Source organism: Desmodus rotundus, chromosome 6 (genome assembly GCF_022682495.2).
Source record: "Desmodus rotundus isolate HL8 chromosome 6, HLdesRot8A.1, whole genome shotgun sequence".
Classification (NCBI taxonomy): Eukaryota; Metazoa; Chordata; class Mammalia; order Chiroptera; family Phyllostomidae; genus Desmodus; species Desmodus rotundus.
Genome location: NC_071392.1, coordinates 83945425 through 83968497, shown reverse-complemented (window position 1 = coordinate 83968497; position 23073 = coordinate 83945425). Strand labels below are relative to the sequence as shown.

General features: G+C 48.8%; 1 protein-coding gene across 3 annotated transcripts in view; it reads left to right on the top strand.

Moving 5' to 3' along the window:
• Positions 1 to 23073, top strand: part of DENND2A (DENN domain containing 2A) — a 90587-nt gene that overhangs the window by 45730 nt on the left and 21784 nt on the right. For all 3 annotated transcript variants that reach the window (XM_053926922.1, XM_045191189.2, XM_024555131.4), the window contains 8 exons: positions 7787 to 7987; positions 9736 to 9829; positions 10378 to 10428; positions 11553 to 11740; positions 16943 to 17052; positions 18020 to 18089; positions 19186 to 19263; positions 22803 to 22943. In XM_053926922.1, coding sequence (XP_053782897.1) covers positions 7787 to 7987; positions 9736 to 9829; positions 10378 to 10428; positions 11553 to 11740; positions 16943 to 17052; positions 18020 to 18089; positions 19186 to 19263; positions 22803 to 22943 — 933 coding nt within the window. The remainder of the gene's footprint in view (positions 1 to 7786; positions 7988 to 9735; positions 9830 to 10377; positions 10429 to 11552; positions 11741 to 16942; positions 17053 to 18019; positions 18090 to 19185; positions 19264 to 22802; positions 22944 to 23073) is intronic.

Genomic DNA, 23073 nt, shown 5'->3' with positions numbered 1-23073 from the left:
GCCTGAAGCTCTGGCTTACCCTGGAATGCCAGAACACCCTCGCCACCAGGCTCCCAGATGTGTACGGAGCTGTCTGCTCCTCCTGCCTCCAGTTCTCCTGGAGCCCTCTGCTCAGCAGAGCTTCCTGAAGGGCCATTTTAGCTGCTTCTGCGTGAGAAGCCTCTCCCGCTAGGTGAATAAGATAGTGTATAGCCACAGGACTGTTAAAAATAATGCCATAAAACAAACTTTAAATACAGAACTGAAAGGCATGGTTCAGCAACAGTGTTTTTATTGAATGCCACCATCTGTGGGGTTTTTTAATGAAGAATATGCATATATGTCATCTCGTATGTTTGCACATGTGAAGGAAGATCTCTGTAAGGGTGCCTAAGACTGAGTGAGGGGTACCCTGTGGAGTTGTCTGAGTGTCTGAGCACCTGGAGGTCAGGGCAGAAGTCTGACATTTCTTACAGGATATCCTTTTGAACCTTGGAATTACGTACACACAGATAACATACTGTATTAACGCACATGGTCGTTGCAGCCCGTTGCCCATAGGACTGAATGCGTATTCCGTACCAGGGCATTGAATTTCCTCCGTAACTGATCCCGGGCACACGCTGCTACCTCATCTCACACAGCTCCTGCGTGTCTGTGAGAGCCCCCTCCGACGGGAGCCTGCTGACTGCCCGTTTGATGTGACAGGTCCAGGATCGGCAAACTTTTTCTCCAAAGAGCCACCGAGTAAATACCCAATCTCTGCTGTGACCACGGTGCACGGCCATTGTAATAGCAAGCAGCATAGACAGCATGCCGAAGAGTGAGTGCAGCTGTGTTTCAACAATACTTTATGGATCAACACTGAAATTTGAATTTTATGTAACTTCCATGTGCCATGAAATATATATATATACTTTATGTATAAATACACAGTTTAGCCATCCAAAAATGTCAAAACCATTCTTCGTTCCTGGCCAGATACGGGGCACAGATGGTAATTTGCTTGCCGCTGCACTAGGTCATCCCTGCCTCTGCCCTTGGCTCTTGCCTGAACCTCTCCCCTGTTCTTTAAGGTTGCTCAGTCTGCCTCCCTCAGGAAGCTTCCAGGCCATCCCAGACCCGGGACCCCTTCCCCACGGCTTGCCCGCAGCACTCAGCGGGCTCAAGCCTTCATCTCGCACCAAATTGTGCATACTGCCTGATGACATCGTGTACTGTGGTGATTCGAAGTCTGATTTAAGTCATGCACTGTATCTTAAAGTCATCTTCCCGGCTGCATTGTAGACTCCTCAAGGGCAGTGAGTGCACTGTTTCTTTGTGTCTCCCGTAAGTAGTCATACAGTGTTTGGGTGTTGACAGAATTATAAAGGGAGATACACCCAGGCTGCCAGTGTCGGTGTGGTCCCACTGCGAGGGTTTGTTTCCAACCTAAGAAAGTAGCCATGTTCCTCTCCAGGCCCCAGGCGAGGGCAGCCTCTGCTGGCAGGTGGGCGTGTGGGGTCAGCACGTGAGGAACGCCTTTTGTGCTTGAGGGTCACAAAGGGGATCTTGGGGCCACCAGTCTGCCTGAAGAGAGTTGAAGGGTGAATCTTACAGACCCAAAGCAATTGCCACCGCACTTGCAGAGACCAGTTAACTTCGGTTTTCCCCTCCTGTGGAAAGGAGTATGGTCATGAATAATCAGTGACAGCCATGAAATGTGCTTTGTTTGCATTGGAATATGGACGTCGCCAACACTTAGGAAATCCTCAGGGAAGGCTGTCATCCTGAGTCTGCCCCTGCACACCCCACCCAGCACTGCCCACCTTCCACTCCGTGTGGAGAGTGAGCTACACGGCCTCTTAGGAACAAGTGAACTGCCTGTGCAGAGCAGCTCCGCACTCAGAGCCGGTGCTGCTCCCTAAGGTCAGAAAGGAAAGGCTTAGCCCTTTCCGTCCCCTTCCTGCCAGGCTAGAACAGTGTAGGTCCTCTGTCCCCAGAATCGTGAAACAAGTAGGCAGTCGAGTGAGTGAGAACACGGAGGTTGAGAGGCAGCTCTCCCACTGGAGGGTGGCCGGTTGCCCAGTGCACATGCCCGACTGCCACTGAGCCCTGCGGGCTCAGGGGTGTCCAACCTTTTGGCATCTCTGGACCACACTGGAAGAAGAGTTGTCTTGGGCCACACATTAAATACATTGTGACATGTAATCACAAAAAAAATCTCATCACGCTTTAAGTAAATTTATGATTTTGTGTCTGGCCACATTCACAGCCATCCTGGGCGGCTTGTGGCCCGCGGGCTGCAGGTTGGACACCCCTGTGAGCACGCTGCATGGGCTCTGTGTCCTTGAGCCTTCCTCTCCTCTCCCACATCTGGGTGTCTGGTTTGTGCCCCCGTTCTGGGACAGCTGCAGACTTCTCCACTTCCTCCCTGGAGCTCCTTGAATATTCATGCCACATCTGGGCTGCATCTGGGACCTCAGAACTTGCTGCAGCAGCCCCTCTGTGGCCTCCCCCTCTACCGGCCACAGAAAGATCCTGAATGATATTTCATCATTTTATTGAAATGTCAGTACGTTACATTACATTGGGATTTTCACCTAATTAGTTGGTCCCAGCAGAAAGGGAAGGGCTTGCCCTAGAAAGGAGCAGACCTGAAGCTGAGGGTAGATGATAATACAGTGCAAAGTCCTGAGCAGGGACGTGTTCTTTTCCTGCTCCGTGTGACCCACCACCCCACACCTCCAACATGCAGTGAACGTGGTAGGTAGGAACTGATGTTTACAAGCAGGGAGGTCTTGGCTAATATGAGATCTTCTTTTTTATGTAATGACTCCTAAAGGAAAAGTGTATCACTAACTAGCATTCTCTGGTTGCCTGGACAGCCCCCCACACCACCTCCCACCAAACAGATCATATGTCACCCGGCAGTGGCTGTGGAGAGGCAGCGTCTGGTCAGGTGTGCAGGCTCGAGAGCCTGACTGGCTCCGTCCAGAACCTGCCTCAGCCTCGTGTTAGCCAGGGGACTTGAGCAAAAGGATTACATTGCCACGTGTTTCTTTTTTCATTGGTAAAACAGGAATAATAATGGTAGTATACTCCTCTTCGGGGTCTTATGAAGGTTAATCAAGTTAATACTTGCAAACCACTTAGACAAGCACTGTTTACGTTTGCTAAATACATAGAGAAGCGCTTTTCAATATATGTTCTTTTAAAAATAACCCTATTCTTCGTGATCATGGTATCTCCCCTGCCAGGTAAGTATAAAAATAACCCTATTCTTAGAAAATAGAAATACATTCTCATAAAAAGTTGTTTGTTTGTTTTTTAAGATTTTATTTATTTTTTAGAGAGAAGAGAAGGGAGGGAGAAAGAGAGGGAGAGAAACATAGATGTGTGGTTGCCTCTCGTCTGCCCCCTACTAGGGACCTGGCCGGCCACCCAGGCATGTGCCCTGAGTGGGAGTGGAACCGGCGACCCTTTGGTTCGCAGGCCAGCACTCAATCCACTGAGCCACACCAGCCAGGGCTCATACAAAGTTTTTAAATACTGAAAAGTGTAATTAAAAAAACAAAACTCATTTATAATAGGGGACTTTTGTTTTTTCTTCATGCTCACATATCTTCTTTTTTCTATAGTAGGTTCTAATTATGTGTATTTGTGTATGCCTATGTGTCTTATAGATCTTTTTAAAAATTGCATGTAACCCGACACCCAGAGATAACCACTGTTAGCTTCGCTGGTTCATTTCCTCCCAGGCTGTCTCACACTGTGTGTGTGTGTGTGTGAGTGTGAGTGAGTGTGTGCACAGTAAAAAAAAGCTTTGGGATTATATTGTATAAATAGTTTGCTGCTCTTTTATACATAGTGATCATGACTATTTCCCCACGTCATTAATTTCTTTTAAAAAATAATTTGTATTGCCTGAGTGATATAGTCCCTGAGTTCAGTGTAACATGAGCTCCCTCGGGGAGGCAGACAGCTTCCTTGCAGCCGAGCCCCCTCGGCCCCACCAAGGTGCCCCCGGCCAGAGCTCACCACACCTGGTCTCTTGAAATAACCCAAGAGATTTCAAAAGGGGGTCCTTGTCTGCTTTGCCGTTGTGGACACCACAGACCCTTTTTTGAGTCCACTGAGAATCCAAAGTCGGTAAGGTTAGGGAGACTCTGGGCTCTGCCAGCAAGCCAGTCCCTCCGCAGAGGCCACTGCACAGAGACAGTGGGACCGGGCGCATCGTTAGCAGGGCGTGTTGGTGGGAGGCGCTCTGATCAAAACCTGGAACCCTCTCTGGACCACAGTCATCCCCAGGGTGCTATAGTGAGTTCCCTTTTCGTCCATACTTCACGCATGGCAAACTACTTCTGGTCACCTGGTTTTGTAAATAAAGTTTTATTGAAACACGTCCACACTGGTTTGTTCACACATTGTCTGTGGCTGCTCTTGCACTGAAATGGCAGAGCTGAGTAGTTGTGACAGAGACAGGATGGCTCACAAAGCCTAAAATATTTACTCTCTGGCCTTTAAGAAAAAGCTTGCTGACCCCTGCCAAGTCCAAGATTTATACCCTCGCTTTCCACGGCCTCCCACAGGCAACTGGGTGTCTTCACTGGTGCATCGTTGCCATGGAGACTCTCCTCGGTCTATTTGCTCTTCCTCACTCCATGCCCGTTCTCGGGCTGTGCTACATACTTAATAATGATCTCCCCGTGGCCCACCAAGTCCTCTTTTTATGAGTTAAGCAGCCACTGAAATCCCACCCCTTCGTGAAAGCTCCCTGGACACTTGGGCTTATTTTGGGTGCCCTGGCACATACCGGGGCCCCTTCCTCCAGCAGTGTGGCCACAGGGAGGTGCAGCCCACACCCCACCTCCCCTGGGTCTCTCACAGAAAACTAAGTGCCGTGTTTTGATTCCTTTCTGTTTTCTCTCTTTTTAGACTCACTCACGCGTCAGATGTTCTCTGAACAGACACTACATAATCTATCTAATGGAAATAGATACCTACTTTTTGCCAACAATTTGATAGGAGATTCCAATGCAGTGAAAGAATTGGGGCCATTTCTTTGGATTCCATTGCAGACGGAATTTGGTCTTTAAGAAGACTCATCATTATTTCTTCCTCTTTTGCCGGTTTAATTTTTAAGATGCCCATAGTGAGCAAACCGGGTGGCCTCTTGCTCAGCTCAGAACTGGCAGTGCTAAGCCATTGATTGCTCCCTGTAGAACACGAAAAAACAATGGCAGCAGGCCAGGTGAGGAGGCGAGGGGCCTGTACTCCTGGCCGGCTTTAGAAAGAAGAGGGCCTGAGGTTACTGTCACACACTCCTTGCAGCTAAACAAGAGTGGAGAAATCAATGGAATGAAATAAGCCTACTCTGTGAGAGTTTTAAGATGTGATAAATGTGGGCTTATAAAATGATAGAAAAAGAAAGCCTCATTCATTTAATGAAATAGGGATAAGTTAGCCTAGGGAAAAATCAACTTAGACTAACATACAATAAAATAAAGTACTAATGGATGAATGAATAAATTATGTTCAAAATAAACTAAGAAAAATCCAGAAAAAATGGGATTAAGTATTTATTAAACCTCTACAAAGGTATAGATTTCCTGGGTGAAGATTAAATCACTCACAAAGGAAAAGATGAACAGCTTTGCAAATATAAAAATGTTATGTGAAAAATACCACATAACCAAAATAAAAATGTAAATGAGCCACACGGGAAAAACACACTTGCAGCAAAACTGACAAATGTTTAATATCTGGTCTATATAGGAAGCTCATCCAAACTAATAAGAAAAACACTGGGATCCCAAAAGATAAATAGGCAAAGAATATAAACAGTGTCCTAAAGAAAAATGCAGCTTGCACACTGAAGTGCGAAGTAAGTCGATGTCACAAGAGGAAGAGAGAGAAATTACTTATATCGAATGCCTGTTATATATTAGGTCCTCTGCTAGGTGCCTTATCTAATCCATTAATTAATTTTAAAAAGAAACTTTCAGCTACATTTACAGTATAAAATATGAGTCTTGGAAGTACCTTTAGAAAAAATACAGTTGAAGTAGTTATTAATATTTCTTGTTTTTCATATATTTTCCTTAGTATGTGTATATGTTTTGATTTTATTTATTTATTTTTAGAGAGAGGATGGGCTGGGGAAGGAGAGGGAGAGAAACATCGATCGGTTGCCTCTCGTGCACCCCTCCTGGGGGCCTGGCCCACAACCCAGGCATGTGCCCCAACTGGGAATCCAGCTGGTGATCTTTCAGTTCTCAGCCGGCACTCCGTCTACTGAACCACACCAGCCAAGGTCTAATATTCCTTATTTTAGTGACTAGTTAATACACTCATACGGTTCAAAATTTAAGGAGTATAAAACATAAACAGCGAAAAGTCTCCCTCTCACCCGGATCCTCCGTTTCTCTCCCCTGGAGCAACCACTGTTTCTTGTGCATCCTTCTAGCACTATGCTTATACCAGCGGAACAGCTCCCTAACACACACACACACACACACACACACACACATGTGCGCATGCACGCGAATATCAGCATACGATACTGACTGTCCTACGCTTGACTTTTTATGCTTAACAATATATACCGGAAAGAACCTTCCGCATCCGAACGTTGGGATTTGTTACACCTGAGTTGTACCCCACTGCGTGGATGTGCCCTGATTTATGCGACCGGCCTCTGTTGACAGACACTGAGGTTGTCTCCATTCTTCTGTGTTTACTGAGGATCCTGGCGCGGCGTACAGCATGCTGTGCGCAGTACCACTTTCCTGTGCGGTGTGACTGCACTAGTATGCGCACGTCGGCAGGGCAGATCCCTAGGGGAGGAATTGCTGGGTGATGGGACGCACCCGCCGTTTTTGGCTGATACTGCTAGATTGCACTGCATGGAGCTGTGCCGATTCCCAGTCCCCCTGACGGTGCACGCAAGTGTGAGAGTAACCGGCTTCCCTTGCTTTCACCAGTTAGTGAGTTACATTGTTTTATCTTTGCTAATCTTCGAGTGAAAAGTGTTTCTTCACTGGCATTTTAATTTTCTTTTATAAGTGAAGCTGAGAATCTTCATATTTCTTCAGAATCATTGTATTTTTTTCTACATACTTTCCATTCTTTTGCCTATCTTTCTTTTGAATTGTTATCCTCTCATTTATTTGTAGTATGTGTTAGAAAAATGACCTCTGTGAATTACACGAAATGTTTTACCAGGGTTTTTTTTTTACGATCTTATTTATTTTTTAGAGTGGGGGGAGGGAGGGAGAAAGAGAGGGAGAGAAACATCATATCGGTTGCTTCTTGCATGTCCCCCACGTGGGGGCCTGGCCCGCAACCCAGGCATGTGCCCTGACCAGGAATCAAACCAGTCTGCAAGATGACGCCCAACCCCCTGACCTACACCAGTCATGGTGTTTTACCCTTTGTTTTGTTTGCCTTTGGGCCTTAAAGCAACTGAGGCCCAGAGACATGAAATTCCTTGTATAGGAGGCACTTAGCTTGCCAGGAGCAAGGTCAAAGTTAGGCCTAAGGTGTGTACCACCTTATACGCAGTGTGGCTTGGACCTGGCTCCATAAGGTAACTGAGCCAGGTGAGTTCCCACTTGTCTTGAAGAGAGAGTACAGATTGCATCCTTTGTCCTACTAACTCCCCGTAACTGGATGGTAAGTGTTGATGCGCACCCATTAGCACAAATCCAGGTCCCCATCCTAGCCCAGCTCCCCTCCTCCAGCCCGTGGTCTCCCTCACCCCACCGGCAACTCCCAGTCAGTCCTCTGTGCATTCATTTACCCTCTTTATTCTTTCTCCTCACAGCAGTTACTGTCCAAACCTGCTTTTTTCCGGCAAAATTCAGAGAGGAGGAACTTCAAACTGCTGGACACTAAGAAGCTGAGCCGGGATGGAATGGGGTCCCCTTCCAAACTCAGCCCCCCCTCCACCCCCAGCAGCCCTGACGACACTTTCTTTAATCTTGGAGACCCGCCGAATGGCAGGAAGAAGAGAAAGATACCCAAGGTAAGACCTGCAACAAGCTTCGAGGTCAGCCGTACCCCACCCACCCCAGCCAAGGAAGGTACAGAGGTGCCTGGGCAGAGACTGCCAGTGTGCCTGCTTCTGCCTGCTTCCTCACAGGCCGGGGGCGAGGGGGGGGGGGGGGGCCGGTGCGCCATCAGGGTGGGGTGTCTTGTGGCCATGGAGCCTCCCACCTCACCGCCCTTCTCCCAGCCTTAGCTACTCTTCTGATCCCAGACAGTGTTTGCAGTGCCCAGCCTCCAAAGGCCACACTGTCCTCCTGCACGGCCTCAAGCAGTAGCTCCATCTGCCCTGCTCTGGGTCAGACCTCACCCGCGCCTGCTGCAGGGGCAGCACCATGCGGAGCCTGGGCTCTGAGGCAGCAGTTATCAAAATACACCTTTCCTGGCTCCTTTTTTTCCTTAAGATTTTATTTATTTATTTTTAGAGGGAGGGGAAGGAAGGGAGAAAAAGAGGGAGAGAAACATCGATGTGAGAGAGATGCGTCGACCAGTTGCCAGTTGTAAGCACCCTTACTGAGGACTAAACCCATAATCCAGGCATGTGCCCTGACTGGGAATCAAACCAGCGACCTTCAGCTTTGCAGGGCGATGCCCAACCAACTGAGTCATGCCGGTCAGGGCTTTTTTTTAAATAAAAAGGGACAAAGACTTATTGACTGATGTATCTGTGGCTTCCCCTTATTCCATGACCTGATGTAGAGTGAGACAGCCTTGTCTGGCGTCTCACTCTGGTCATGGAGCTCCCCTGCGTTGTCTCGCGTGGTTGTTATGAATGCCTCCCAGCCCTCCCTGTTAGCTTGCGAACTCTCGGAGAACAGGTGCCTGTCCCTATAGCTGTTTCTCCCTCACAGCTCCTGGCAAAATCCCTTGTACACGACAGGTGCTTTGTATTCAATCAGGAAATTCACAGTTCGCAAATGCTTACTGAATCCCTACTGTGTGCCAGGCGCTGTTCCTTCCCACGCAGGGGCTCTTACAGCACAGACCCAAGTCCCCGCCCACATGGAGCTTACCTTCTGTGTTCATTGTGTTCGAGTAAGTGGAAGGATGTTAACTACACCATAACTGTCTGCTCTCTAGTTATTTTTGGATGGTTAGGGGGGAGATTTTGAATGGGTTTAAAATTTCCCTCCTTTCCAAAAAACGATTTGACTTAGCAACTCATTTGTTTACTTATTGTACTTACAGTTTTAAAATTGTGGTAAAACATGCATGACATCAAACTTGTCGTTGGAACCATTTTTAAATGTGTGGCATTAAGAACACTGCTCTGCAACCATCACCAGCATCCACCCCAGAACTTTCCATCTCCCCAGACCAGAACTAGGGGTCCGCTGAACACAGACTCACTAACTCCCCATGCCCCGCCTCCAGCAGCCACCATTCTACTTCCTGTCGCTGTGAACTTGCCCATGCTTGTACCTCCTATAAGTGGAATCATACAATGTTGTTCTTTTGTGATTGGCTTATTTCATTTAGCATAATGTCCTCAAGGTTTATTCATGTTGGACTGTAAGTCAGAATTTTCCTCCTTTCTGGGCTGAGTAATATTCCCTTGTGTATACGTAGCACAGTGTGTCCGTCCATCGGTGCTGGGGGAGAGGTCTCCTCCCCGTCCTCTTCCCGGGCCCTCCCTCATCCTGGAAGAGCACGGGCAGCGAAGGGATCCCCGCTGCACGCCGGGAGGAGGCCGTTAACACTGGTGTTTCTTCTCTCGGTATCTGGCAGCTGGTGGTGCGAATCAATGCCATTTATGAGGCTCGGAGAGGGAAGAAACGGGTGAAGAGGCTGTCCCAGTCAATGGAGAGCAACTCAGGAAAAGGTAGGAGCACCCCCACACCATCCCTCCTTGCCCAGGGATCTGAACACAGGTTCTTCCTAGGAGTGGATAGCTGTTGCCTTGGGTTGGCTCACCAAGGAGAACAAGCTGGAGCTTTGTAGGTGTCTCCAGTGTCCCCAGGACAGTCCAACGGGCAGGAGCGCAGTTGGGTGGCATGTCCTCAGCTCCTCTCTCCCTGTCCCTCCATCCAGTGAGCCCAGGGCCCCAAGCTCTGACCTCACCATGGGAACAACTCGCTTTGCTCAGCATGCGTACAAGGGGCCGATATCTTGTGCTATAATTTGATATAAGTACCATCTGATCTAGGGCCAAGTTAACTTGGTAATAGATTTAGTTAGACATGGCTTGTCCATTCCATTTAAATAGTCAAAAAGAAAGCAGCCCTTCTGAATTAGAAATCTTGGTTTTGTGCTACCACGTATAAAAGTTCCTACATCATAAAAACTCACATTCGCCTCTCTCTTCCCTTTCCTTTCCTTTCCTCCCTCCCTCCCTTCTTCCCTCCCTCCCTCCCTCCCTTCATTGTCTAGTGACAGATGAGAACAGTGAGTCTGACAGTGACACGGAGGAGAAGCTGAAAGGTAAGACCGGTTGCTGTGCAGGGTCCGTGCAGGTGACGGGCAAGCTGCAGGCACAGCCCTGACCGCCTCACGTGAGGGACGGGACAGAGCAGCCTTGCACGAGCTTGTCTGCACGGCGTGGATGTGAATGTCTCAAGGGACGGGGCCCACAGAATGCCCAGGGGCAGGTCAGTCCTCGGCATGACGAGAATGGGCCTGTTTCACGCCAGAGATCCGGGGTGACTACTCCTGCAGGGGCCCACTCTTCCCCTGTATTTCTGTTGCATCATAGGCGTGGGTCACACCTGAATGATGTGCAACATGGCCGGCCTGCGACTCCAGACACCTGGGGCGTTGGCCCACTTGTGTGAAAATGGCCGTGTGATCTGGAGAAACTCACTGAAGATCTCAGGGTCTCTAGTTCGTCTGTCGTGCGACGTCATTGACGTGACTGCTCCCTGTGGGTCGCAGTGTGGTGATCTAGGTCAGGCTTCAGTGGGTTGTCCACAGTTTCTCAGGCCCAGGCAGAAGCTAAGGAAAGCTGTAGGCCAGGCTGCCGGGCGGAGCGCTGAAGCCCATCCACCCGTTGGCCCTGCCCCTGGAACAACGCTGCTCGATTCCATTGCACAGAGTGGTGGCCGGAGAGAAAGCAGGTGGGGGCCCTTGAGCTAGTCAGGTCTCTGCTGGTTGAGTCACACAGGATGTTTACAAAGCTCCCAGCTCCAAAAGCTTTAGCATTTGGATGTTGTCACATCCCACAATATGAAGAATGAGGAACAGGAGTGAGGAGGGGAGTCAGTGTCCCCACCTCACCTGACAGAGGGACACAGGCGTTATTCCAGGCCCTGCCCCAAACCCACACAGCAAATCCGGGCAGAGCCAAGGCCTCGCGTTCCAAGTGGCTGCATCCCCTCAGCCCAGCGGCCTGGCGAATGTGGCTCCTCCCAGAATTTTGGCGAGGATCCCCAAGAAAGAGTTCGTACTAATTTGTTAAATGTGGAGACACTTCTTTCGGGTTGGAAAAAGTGCTTTGAGCTGGGAGCTGCACCATCTACTGCAGCCCTGTGCAATTGCACATGGGAGAATGGGTCGTTTTCAGGCCCCCTCCCCACCCCTCTTTCTGTCTCCTCTCTCTGGCTCTCCAGCTCACAGCCAGCGGCTGGTCAATGTGAAGTCCCGCCTGAAGCAGGCTCCAAGATACCCATCGCTCAACCGGGAGCTTGTCGAGTACCAGGAGAGGCAGCTCTTCGAGTACTTCGTGGTGGTGTCTTTGCACAAGAAGCAGGCCGGGGCCGCCTACGTGCCGGAGGTCACCCAGCAGTTCCCTCTGAAGGTACAGGGCGGCCAGGCCTCTGCGGCCTGCCAGCGTGTTACCGGACAGGGGCCTGCCCCTGAGCGGGTCTGCCTAGGGCAGCTGGTAGTGTGTGGGCTCTTGACTTCATGCAGGAGAGATTTCACAACACCAGTCCAGGTGACTGTGAGGGTATGTTTACTAAAGCTGGGGACAGTGAAACAAGGAAAGTCTTAGCATAGAAGAAGCAACAGGAGAGCCCAGGCTGGGCTGCCGTAGCTCACAGGGAAATCAGAGAAAAGGGTGCCTTGGGGCAGGTTCAGGGGGTCAGCCTGGGACGAGCTGCACTGCCCATCGTTCTCCTGGTTGCAAGTCTCGTGGGGACCCTTCAAGTTTAGGAGACGCTCACCTGTGGGGGAAGAAGTGGGGGAAGGGAATGGCACAGGCTGCTCCCCAGAGGGAAAGCATGCAGGTGCTGGGTCCTTCTTCTTGAGTTTTTCTCTCTCGCTTGCAGGCAGGAATTTTAGAGGAGGTATGGGGGGGCGGGGTTCAGCAGAATATTCATCAGCTCTCCAGGTGCCCTCTTTCAGGGTCTGGGCAGGGGTTGCTAGTCCTTGCAGCTGGTCCTGGTGTCCTCGCCCACCTGGATTTTCTGCTTTTCTGGGCCTGGAGCTGAAATACAGCTGAGGCCTAGATGTTATCTCTAGGGAGGTGGCCTTCTGTACCTGGTTGTACATTGCGCGGCCAGTTTGTTCAGCTGCCTGACTCCGTCTCCCTAGTCCACTTGTTCTGGATTATGGGCCTGTCTGCAGCATTCCTGCCAGCACCTTGTAGGGACTCATGGATTCCGGGAGGCGTGGGAGTTTGAGGATCACATAGCATTTAGAATGTCAAAATTGGGTCCTGATTAGGGTATGTCAAATGAAGAAACTCCTGCTGGAGAATTTGCGAGGTCCCAGGAGGTGAGAATCGAGGACACAGACCATGGTCAAAAATACATACTGGACCCCTGTGCTGACCACACCATCCTCCTTGTCTCCCCACCTCCGTCTCCGTATCAAGCACATATCCCATCCTGCTCTGGGGCCTCTTTCTGGTCAAGCTCACAGCTCTCCCTGAGGAGGGTCGCCTGTGTGTGTGTGTGCTGCACCTCTATGGGTGTGCACATGCAGGAATCCGTTCTTTGCTGCAGGGCTCGTGGCTGTGTGGGTGGGGCTTCACCATGCATTAAACTGGGGTACCTACAATGAAGTGACGCTGAATAAAGCCTCACATGGCAGGGCCAGCAGTCTGTGACTTACTGTAAGGCTTGGATAATAGGATGAAAGCGTCTCCACCACATTCTGATTCCTTTCATCCAGAATTTACTGAGACCCTGTTACATTCAGCCTGTTCTCCACTTGGCCCCAGAGGCTTCAGAGATGAGCAGACTGTGTTTTTTGTCCTCGAGGAATTTACACTCTGGCCAAAGGGCACAAAGTAAGCATACAGAGACTTGGCAGGCAGCACGTGACAGGCCCACGGCCGAGGGGTTCAGAGAGCACCTGGGGTGGGGAGCTCACGTCCGGGCCCCCCAGGGCCTCCCTTTGCCATCCCCACCCGAGTCTGCTGAGGCCCAGGTCCAGCTGTCCCTCCCCTCCTCTGCTGGGCAGGCCTGCCTTCTGTCCTGCCCAGAGTGGCTCCACACAGCAGTAAAGCGCTGTGCTTGGAGCTTAAGGTGGAAACTGTACAGAAGTGAGCGAATCAGAGGCACCAGCCCTCCAAACTGGCACATGGTCACCTTCATCCAGCTTACCTCTAGGGATGATCTGGGAAACCCGCCCCACCCCCTCCCCCCATGCTGTGGACGTGCCTAGATTCGGGGTGGGGGCTGCCCCTGGTGAGGGAGGCTGCTGGTCAAGCTCACACTGCCTCACAGGACAATTGAGAAGCAGGCCAGAAGGACTGACGTGTCATCCTGTTTACTGACGCCCCCACCAGGCCACGCTCAGGGTTGCGTGCAGGGCAGCACACAGTCAGTGTTCCAGGAAGAAAGGCGCTGACCACCGTAGCCGCTGAGCGCTAGTTTCCAACCTGGAGTCTTCAGACCCTAGACGTCCACACTAGAACTTGTTTTGGGTGGAAAGTTGCACAGTCACTGTTGAAAAAGGGACTAATCAGCAGATGTAGGAAGAAAAGTCATCTGTTGTCCCATTCCACCGAGATCGGCACTTAGCATTGTGTTGTGTTTTCTTCTAGTCTTTTCCCATACTCTAATTTTCTTACAAAACTGGGATAATACAGCGTGGGGCAAAAGCAGGTCTACAGTTTTCATATGGAAAATAATACCGCAATTAATAAATAACAGTACAAGAATAAACTCTGTGTCTTATGTACTCACAACTGTAAACCTGCTTTGCCCACCCTGTGCATTGTGTCGTGTTTCCTGCGCTGTGCATTGTATCGTTTTTGTGTCGTGTTTCCTGCACTGTGCATTGTATCATTTTTGTGTCATATTTTCTGTGCTGTTTTGTAGACCTCTTGTTATTTATACCATATTGATACAAATTCTAAATCATCACTTTTGAACTGTACAATGCTCCACTGTGTAGGCGTGCTGTAACCTAGTTACCCACCTCCTTCTGCTGGAAATGCACCTGGCTGCCAGGTGTCCTTGGATGTGTCTTTGATGTGAGGTGGTCATTCCATGCATGCCCTTTGCATGCCAGGCTCTTTCACATCTTCTGCCCTTGTCCACCTTTCCCTCTTTCATTCTCCTTCTCGTTCCTAAGTCTTTCCAGTGAGTTTTATGCCCCACCCCGTAGACACTGTAATCAAGGTGTGTACTTTGTCATGTTCCATAAAATGCCTGATGTCACACAGGTCTCTTTGTGGCAGTCCATGGAGACTGGGCTTTTCCAGCCATCTGGGGCATTGGCTGTATTTGTGAGAGGGGTCTGCACGTGCTGCTCCCTGTAAGTGTGCTCCTGTGTGTATAAGAACATGCATGTGCACATGTGGCTTGATAACTCACATGTTGATGACAGCATGTGTAGGCAGCACACGTGTGTTATCTGGGGGTGGATGTTCCAAATGGTAACTGGCCAGGCTGGAAAGTGCAGGAACGCCCTTCCCTCCAACGCCTGCTCTCCAGTTCTCTGGTACCATTCCCACTGTGGGGAAATGCCACTGTTTCGTCCTTTCCCCTTCTGTATAGTTTGGGGTCTTCAACTCTCTGGCAATTAATTGCCCCCTCCCCTCTCTACCATCGAATACCAACTGGTTTTTGCTTCTCTGTAAGATTATCCGAGCATAGTCAAATATTATTGCTTTGGCAACAGTCTGAGCTAGTGAATTATCAACTTAAAGACTGTTCCAGGACCAGATGGAACCTTCTGGGTCATGGATGGAAGAGAGAATGATTATACAGAAAAGAAACAGTGACTATTTATTCTGAAAATGGAAAACTAAAGGAAAATTAATGACTGACTTTAAATCTGTGGTGTAGAAACTGTGTTTCATTCATTGATAGTTGCCTCAGTCATTAACAGCAGCAGCAGCAGCTGCAGTCACACTTGATCTAGCCTAAAGGGAATCGCGCTAGCGGTGGGTCTGAAGTTGAAAACCATCAGCCAGAACTCTGTTCCTGCGGATGCTGTCTTCAGAGACCTCCTCTCTGACCTTCGGCGGCCTCTGTGAAGCAGGCAGAAGGACTGCTGGCCTGCAGACTTCAGAAACTGTCTGCAAGGCTGGTTTGAAGTAGAAGTCAGTGGCAAGCCTCGAGAAACCAAATAAAAAATTGATGGAAATAGTATAGAAGGAATTTAGATTGTACATTACAATTTCCTAACGTCAGAAATTCAGGCTTCACTCATTTCAAATACCTGGTATTTCAAATTATTGAAGGTAACTTTAGCATAATTTATGTTTTAACTGTTTACAAAGGAAATGTAATAAGGAGAAACCTATCAACAACAGCAAAATCATAAAAAGCCAACAACTCTTCCCAACATTTTAAAAGTACCAATTTAGCCCCGGCCAGTGTGACTCAGTTGGTTGGAGTGTCCTCCTGTAACCGGAAGGTTGTGGTTAGATTCCTGGTCCAGGTCACAGGCACGTGCCACCCGCAGTCCGGCCACGTATGACCCCAGCCCGGGTGCTGACCCCTGGTCTGGGCACATACGGGAGGCACCCAGTCAGTGCTTCTGTCTGGCAGCGATGTGTCTCTCTTCTCCCTTCTTCTCTCCCTTCCTCTCTCTCTAAAAGCAATGAAAAAAATATATCCTCAGGTGAGGTTAAAAATAAATAAATAAATTTACGAGCAGACTATGCTAATTGTAAGTCATTCTCATTTGTTTCCCAAAATTATTCCCAGAATAGCTTTATAAAATTGTAGCAGTAAAACACATAACATAAAATTTGCCCTTTCAGCATTTCCGAGTGTGTGGTTCGACATTGTCAGCCCCAAGTATGGGGCTGTGCAGCAGACCCCCAGAACGGGGCGCTGCTTTGTGAAAGCACAGATTCCTGTTCATACACAACATAAGCAAACACGTGGCTTTGGATATAATCTGTTAAGTCAGACTTTATTTGTTCTGTTTTTAGATAAGATGATAGATACCCCATCTTTGCTGTTAGATAAATCAGAGAAAGACAAGTTAGAGATTAAGATCAATTTTATTCCTTGCCTGATTCCATACTAGCTGAGTGATCATGAATGAATAATATCTCAGGGCTGCTTAACCCCGTATCTCTAACAGAACAACGTCAGGCTGGAGGATGTCTCGTTCCCTGCTAGTTCTGACACACGGGGACTCTCTGAAGCGAGGTGAATTTCACCGTGTGATACAATATAACTGGATGTGCTCACTAAGGCGTGTACAATTGCTTTGCAGGAGGGCAGCTTTGCCTGGGCCCAGGGCTTTGAAGACCGGATTTGAGGCTCGGCCTTGCAGATTCACGAGCCTCCTGTTTGGAAGGCATTGCTATGACAGTCTTTCCTTACTGGTTAAAAGAGTTAGATTCCAGAATACCTGGCATAGAAAACATTTCTTTGAAGCACAAGCTTTTTTCTTCTGACTTCCCCCATAAGACTGTAATTAGAACTGCCCTGGGAGGGGGAAAGGCCTAACAGACTGAGCCAGGAGGGGGTCCAGGTGGTGGTCACAACGGAGGGGGGTGGGGGGAGAGGTAGTCTTGCCCCGCCTGTGCCTCACTCTCCCACGCTGGGATTTATTCTCCGCCTTCTTGCCCTTCTCCCGGCAGTTGGAAAGGTCTTTCAAGTTCGTGAGAGAGGCTGAGGACCAGCTGAAGGCTATCCCCCAATTCTGTTTCCCCGATGCCAAGGACTGGACTCCCACTGAGCAGTTTACCAGGTATGTGCCGGCATCTCCCCTCCCCACCCGCAGAGACTAAGGTGAGGACTAGAGATTGGGTCATGGATGGCATACCCCGTAAGTCAGGCCTTCCACCACAGGATCCTGATGGGCCTGGGCCTGGAGGTTTCCCTCACCAGTGTTTTGAAAAGTTTCCTGAAGGAAAGAGTAACCTTGCTAAGTATGCAGATTCCCAGGCTTGCGGCTCAGTCCGGCCTTTGTTTACTTTATAAACCTTGCCAAGGGCAATAAGCTAATTCTTAGTCTAGGAGGAGTCAGGGAAACATTGCCATCACCCATTCTTGTCCAGATCTGCTGAAACATTTCTTCAGTAGCCCACGCAGCTGTAACTTGGATTGCGCTAAGTTCACATTTCTGCTTTAGCCCACGTGATTAGATATGGTATTTTTATTGTCGGGTGTTCTGCAATTGACCAAACTCAGTAGGTTGCATAGCCTAAACGTGTGAGGCCCAGCAGTCTCTAAATACAGCCTGAGCCTCGGGGTGGCTCTGCAGACAACCCCCTGGGGACACCGCACCCAGGGGCGGTTCCTGGAGGGGCACCGAACCATCCCACTCATCCACTGCTGCCTCTCTGAGTGGCATCCCTCGCTCAGTGGATGCAACCTCACCTTCAAGCTCATTGAAGGCAGTAGCCACAATCGATGTCAATAAATGACAGTGTTTTGTCCTGGGAAGACTCAGGTGAAAAAATTTTATGAGAGCTCAGCGTGAAAAAAAATATATCCTCATTCCCTCTCAGGACACAGTAACAGGTTAGATCTCTCTGTCCCTGACAGAGACTCCAAAGCCAGAGGGAACCGGAGTCCCAATGCAGAGACGGACAGGCAGGGCAGGGAGCAGCCCTTTGGGACAGCCCACCTCCTGCAGAATGTTCCAGTTGCTCACCTTGACGTGTCTTTGTTTTGCTTTGCTTTGTAATACACTTTCGTTTTCCCCATCACAGTGAAACATTCTCGTTTGTCTTAACGGGAGAAGACGGGGCCAGACGGTTCGGTTACTGCCGAAGACTACTGGTTAGTGCATTTGCTTCTCATCCAGCCGTGCGGTGCCAGCGCTGGCTTCCCAGGGTTTCGCCATGTGCCGCAGGAGAAGGGGCTGGTGTGGCAGGCTAACCAGCGTAATTAAGACCACACAGTAAGGTTGGGGGTTCACCTGAATCGCACTGACCGGCAGGAACAGTGTCTCTGGGTCCCTTGGAAAGAAAATGCTTCCTCCAGTGTTTCCCCACCAAAGACTTTCTCTTAAACCAAATGTCCTTCCTAATCACGCATGCCAAACAGACCCTGGAGAGAACGTCCATAATGGTGGCTGAGGGCAGGGGAAGGCTGGTTTTGTTGCTCATGACTCAAATAATTCGGTGGAGTGTCTCCTTCAGAACAGTCGCCTTTAAAGGGCAGAAACTGGTCCCAGGACCTGACCATGCCAGCACACTTGAAAACGTGTCTTTTGAGGCCCATCCTTTTGAAAATCTTCAGTAATGACAAATAATTCTCTACTAAGTATGATTTTAGACTTGGAAGTAGGCTAATATAATTTAGAGTTAGGAATAATGTATGGCACATAGTAGTTCAATAAATATTTGTTGGATTTATTCGTGAATAAAAAACGTGGATAATACTTGAGAAAGTTAAGTGAGATCATAATTTCTGTTGATAAAATTAATTTGAAGTATTGAAATTGATTTTTTTTTTTTGGTTTGAAAATTGGCTTATAAGTCAGTTTCCAGAAAGGACTTTCAGAAATGTCTCTCCTTTGGAATTATTGTTATAATAAGTATACAGTCCCAAGGTAACTCCTTAAAAAGGAGCTACAGTGACTTGGGTAAGCAAATTATGCCTTTTACTTATGGTTCCCTAGGTCATATTGAGCACCCACTGTGTGTACAACACCCTTGATTTGATTCCTTCAGCAAGGTAAAAAGATACCTACTGTGCGACCAGAAGTGCTTCCCACCTATAGAATACAGTATTGATAACTCCTTACCTCACTGGGGTGTCCCATGGTATGGTACAGGAAAACATCGGACGCACAGTAGGCTTTCAAAAATGTTCGGGTTCTCTCCCTGAGATGGGTAGCACTCAGGATTTCCTGTGTTTCTCTCCAAAAAAGCCTGGAGGCAAAGGGAAGCGTCTCCCCGAAGTTTACTGCATCGTGAGCCGCCTGGGATGCTTCAGCCTCTTTTCAAAGGTGAGGATTTGGGCCTCCGAGTAAGGAGTCAGGCCCTGGGAGGACCCTCCCCAGCTTCCGAGGAGTTTTTTATCCTCTGATTCTGCCCTGCCTTCCTTCCCACTTCTGCCTCCTCCCCTCAGGACCACCTCTGCTCTCTTAGCATCGGGAACAGGAACTAGCAGATGAAGGAAACTGGGGAAGGGGGGGATCAAAGTAACTATCTGGGGTTGGGAGAGGCAGAGGACCTTCCCAGGATATCCCAGATGTTTTACTTTTCTTCTTCTAAGAATGTCTTTTGTCACATTAGCTTTTGCTGGACAAAAAGCCACCACGATGGGTGGGTGTGAATCTGTGTGTTGTGTGTTGTGTGTAGAGGTGTCGCGCGTGTGTGAGATTTATTACTGTGATGGTGCTGTACGTCTATTGAAATCTTAATATAGTTTGGTCCTCTTGTGGGAAAACAGGCCAGAATACCAAGATACAGGAACTACCATATTGAGTTGGCCCATCCTCCCCAGTGTTTTGGATTGTGTAGGAGATAATTATTATGCTACATGATGCTGAAAATGAGATAGAATCCAACGTTTGTTTCCTATACTAACCAGACATGAATGTCTAAAGCATGAACTTCTTTAAAATCCTTCTCGAGCATCTATTTCAGTCCGAGCTTTCCTTCGGGGGGTTGAAGTCTTACATCTACTGTCCCCAGATGTAAGGCAGCACTTCCTAAAAGCATTCTGCAACCACAGTCCACGCCTTGCCCACCCTGCCCCGGAACTCAGAGGAAGCCTGAATTAGACTGATACCGTGTGACCTCTCGCCGTGCTAGAACTTGCACTCTGTGCCAGCCTGGGTGAAGTAATTAGTAGTATCAGTGTGATCTTAGGCACCGTCCCGCCTCCGCTGCACTGGTGGTCAGCATTCTACTCTGAAGCTAGTCATTTTCAGGTTCCAGCACAGGTGTGCATTGCTGCTCATGCACGTCTTTCACGTAGGCTTGTTCCGAGGGGGAGGTAAGGCTGTAGGTCACAGCCTTTGTTGTCGTGAGAATGCTTAGGGAGGCTGGAAGTAAGCCAGCTCATGTGAGCAGGCCCGGCTTCCCGGGGCAGCCTTGGAATTCACAGGAGCCTCGCTGCCATGTCCTGTGCAGGGGATGTGGAGCAAGCAAACGTGCCAGCGTGCTGGTGTGATGCTCGGTCCTGGCATTTCTCGCAGTTTGGTGGCCGGGGGTATTTTAAGAGTGTACTGTCGTGACTTGTCAAAGACCACACGGCAAACACTCAGGACAGAACCAGAGACAGAGTTTTGGCAAACTGATTCCTAGAACTCAAGCTATCTTCAGGTCAGAGTCAAGGATGACCAAAAGGGCAAACAGTCCTTTAGTATAGAAGGGAATCCTGCATAGGGAGAACCGCTCTCAGAATCTCTGAAGAAAGGTGTTCCATTAAGTATTGTGACAATAATGCCGTGTGGCAAACCACCATGGCTGAAAGCAAGAGCCGTTCATTCTCCAGATGTGCAGGTCAGCTGGGGTTTGGCTCTGCCGACCTCCCCTGGGCTCACTCATGATGATGAGTAGCTGGGGGCTGTGGTCTGGGCTGGCTGACCTCTGTGCAGGGCTGCACGTCCGAGTCTGGGACTGAGCCACATATCTGTCACCCTGCTCAGACAGCAGGCCGGCCCGGTGTGCTCTCTTCCCGGCTTCGGCAGAGGCACAAGAGGGCAAGCCGAAACACATAAGGCCGGCCTCTGGAGGCCTGGGCTTGGCATTGGCACGCTCATTCCACCGGCCCCATGCTCCTCGACATTTTTTCATTGTTCCCCTTCGCAGCCTTTTTAGATGTTTTTTCCCTGAATCGTTTCCCCTCCTTATGAAATTCTTTTAAACTTTTTGTCACATCATTTCCTTTCTATCATGCTAAAACGTGTGTAACATAAAACTTACACTCTAACCATTTTGAAGTGCACAGCTGATGGACGTTAAGTTCATTCACGCTGTTCTGCAGTCATCACCACCATCCACCTCCAGAACGTCATCTTCCCAGACTGGAGCTCTGTGCCCATTGAACACCCTCCACCCCCCGCCACCCACAGCGCCTGGCAGCCGCCACTCTGCTTTCTGTCCCCGTGAATCCGACTGCTCCAGCATCTCACGTCAGTGGGATTGTACAGTACCGATCCTTTTGTGACTGGCTTATTTCACTTAGCACGTGTCCTCAGCTTCATCCATGTTAGAACATGTGTGAAAATTTCTTAACTTATTTTTTAAGATTTTATTTATTTATTTTTAGAGAGAGGGGAAGGGAAGGAGAAAGAGCGGGAGAGAAACATCAACTGAGGACCTGGCCCACAACCTAGCACGTGCCCTGACTGGGAATCAAGGCAGCGACCCTTTGGTTCGCAGTCTGGCACCCAGTCCCCTGAGCCACACCAGCCAGGGCAAATTTCTTAACTTTTTAAGTCTGAATAATGTTCCATAATATGTATACACCACATTTTGTTTATCAGTTGACGGCCATTTGGGTTGTTTCCACCCCCTAGCTACTACGAATTACGCTGCTGTGAACGAGAGTGTGTGTGTGTGTTTGAGTCTCTGCCTTTGACGCTTCTGGCTTTATACCCAGAAGTGGATTTGCTGCATCACATGGTAATTCCATGTTTAATTTTTTAAGGAACTGCCATACTATGTTTTCAATGTTAATAATACATTTTATTTAACCCAACATTTCCAAAATAGTATCATTTCATCACATAATCAATATGAGAAGTCATTGATATTTTAAATTCTTAATTTTGTGTTTTGAAATCCACTGAGTATTTTATACTTAGAACACATCTCAAATCAAACTAGCCATATTTCAAGGATTCAGTAGCTACATGTGGTATTATTATAAGTGGCATTTTTTTCTTTTCAGTTTTATTAAGGTGTAATCGAAGTGATGTCTTTTAATTTTTGTTGAATTTATTGGGGTGCATCGGTTAGTAAAATTACATAGGTTTCAGGTGTGCAATTCTATAATACATCATTTGTATGTTGCATTGTGTGTTCAAGACCCCAAGTTGAGTCTCTTTCCATTACCATTATCCCCCCTTTACCGTCTGCTACCACCCTCTGACCCCCCATAAATAGCATTTTTATTTAAGCTCTTTGATTTACAACTAGATTGTGGAGCATCTTGCATTTGAATTATTTGGTAACAGTTTTATTGTACTATAACTCATTATATAATTTACCCATTTAAAACACACAATTCAGTGGCTTTTAGCATATTTGTATGTTACTCCCACTGAGAATGCCCAGTGACTCACATGGCCAAACCCAAAGTCAAGAGGGGCAAGGAATTACACTTCACCCCTTTGATGGGAGGGCTACAAAGCCACACGGCAGAGGGAGCAACCACAGAGGGGAGAGAATCAGGGTAACAACACAGATGGCAAGGAGGACAGCAGGGCGTCCCCACAGTCCCTAGCTCCCAGGGCGGCCCCTTTACCAGGAGAAGAGCCACAGCGCGGAGCCCTGACCCCGGGGCCGCTGAGCTGCCCTTCTGGCCTTGCAGATCTTGGACGAGGTGGAGAAGCGCCGACGCGTCTCCCCTGCGCTGGTGCAGCCCCTCATGAGGAGCGTCATGGAAGCTCCTTTCCCAGCCCTGGGCAAAACGATCGTTGTTAAGAACTTCCTGCCAGGAACAGGAACAGAGGTGAGTGGTTAGATTCCTTTCCTGTGCTGGGGCAGAACGTGGCTCAGACAGCCAAGGCCCAGTGGTCTGAGCGACTGGCTTCTGGTGGATGGCCACCTCCAGTGGTGCCCTCTTGCTCCGCAGCGGTCAT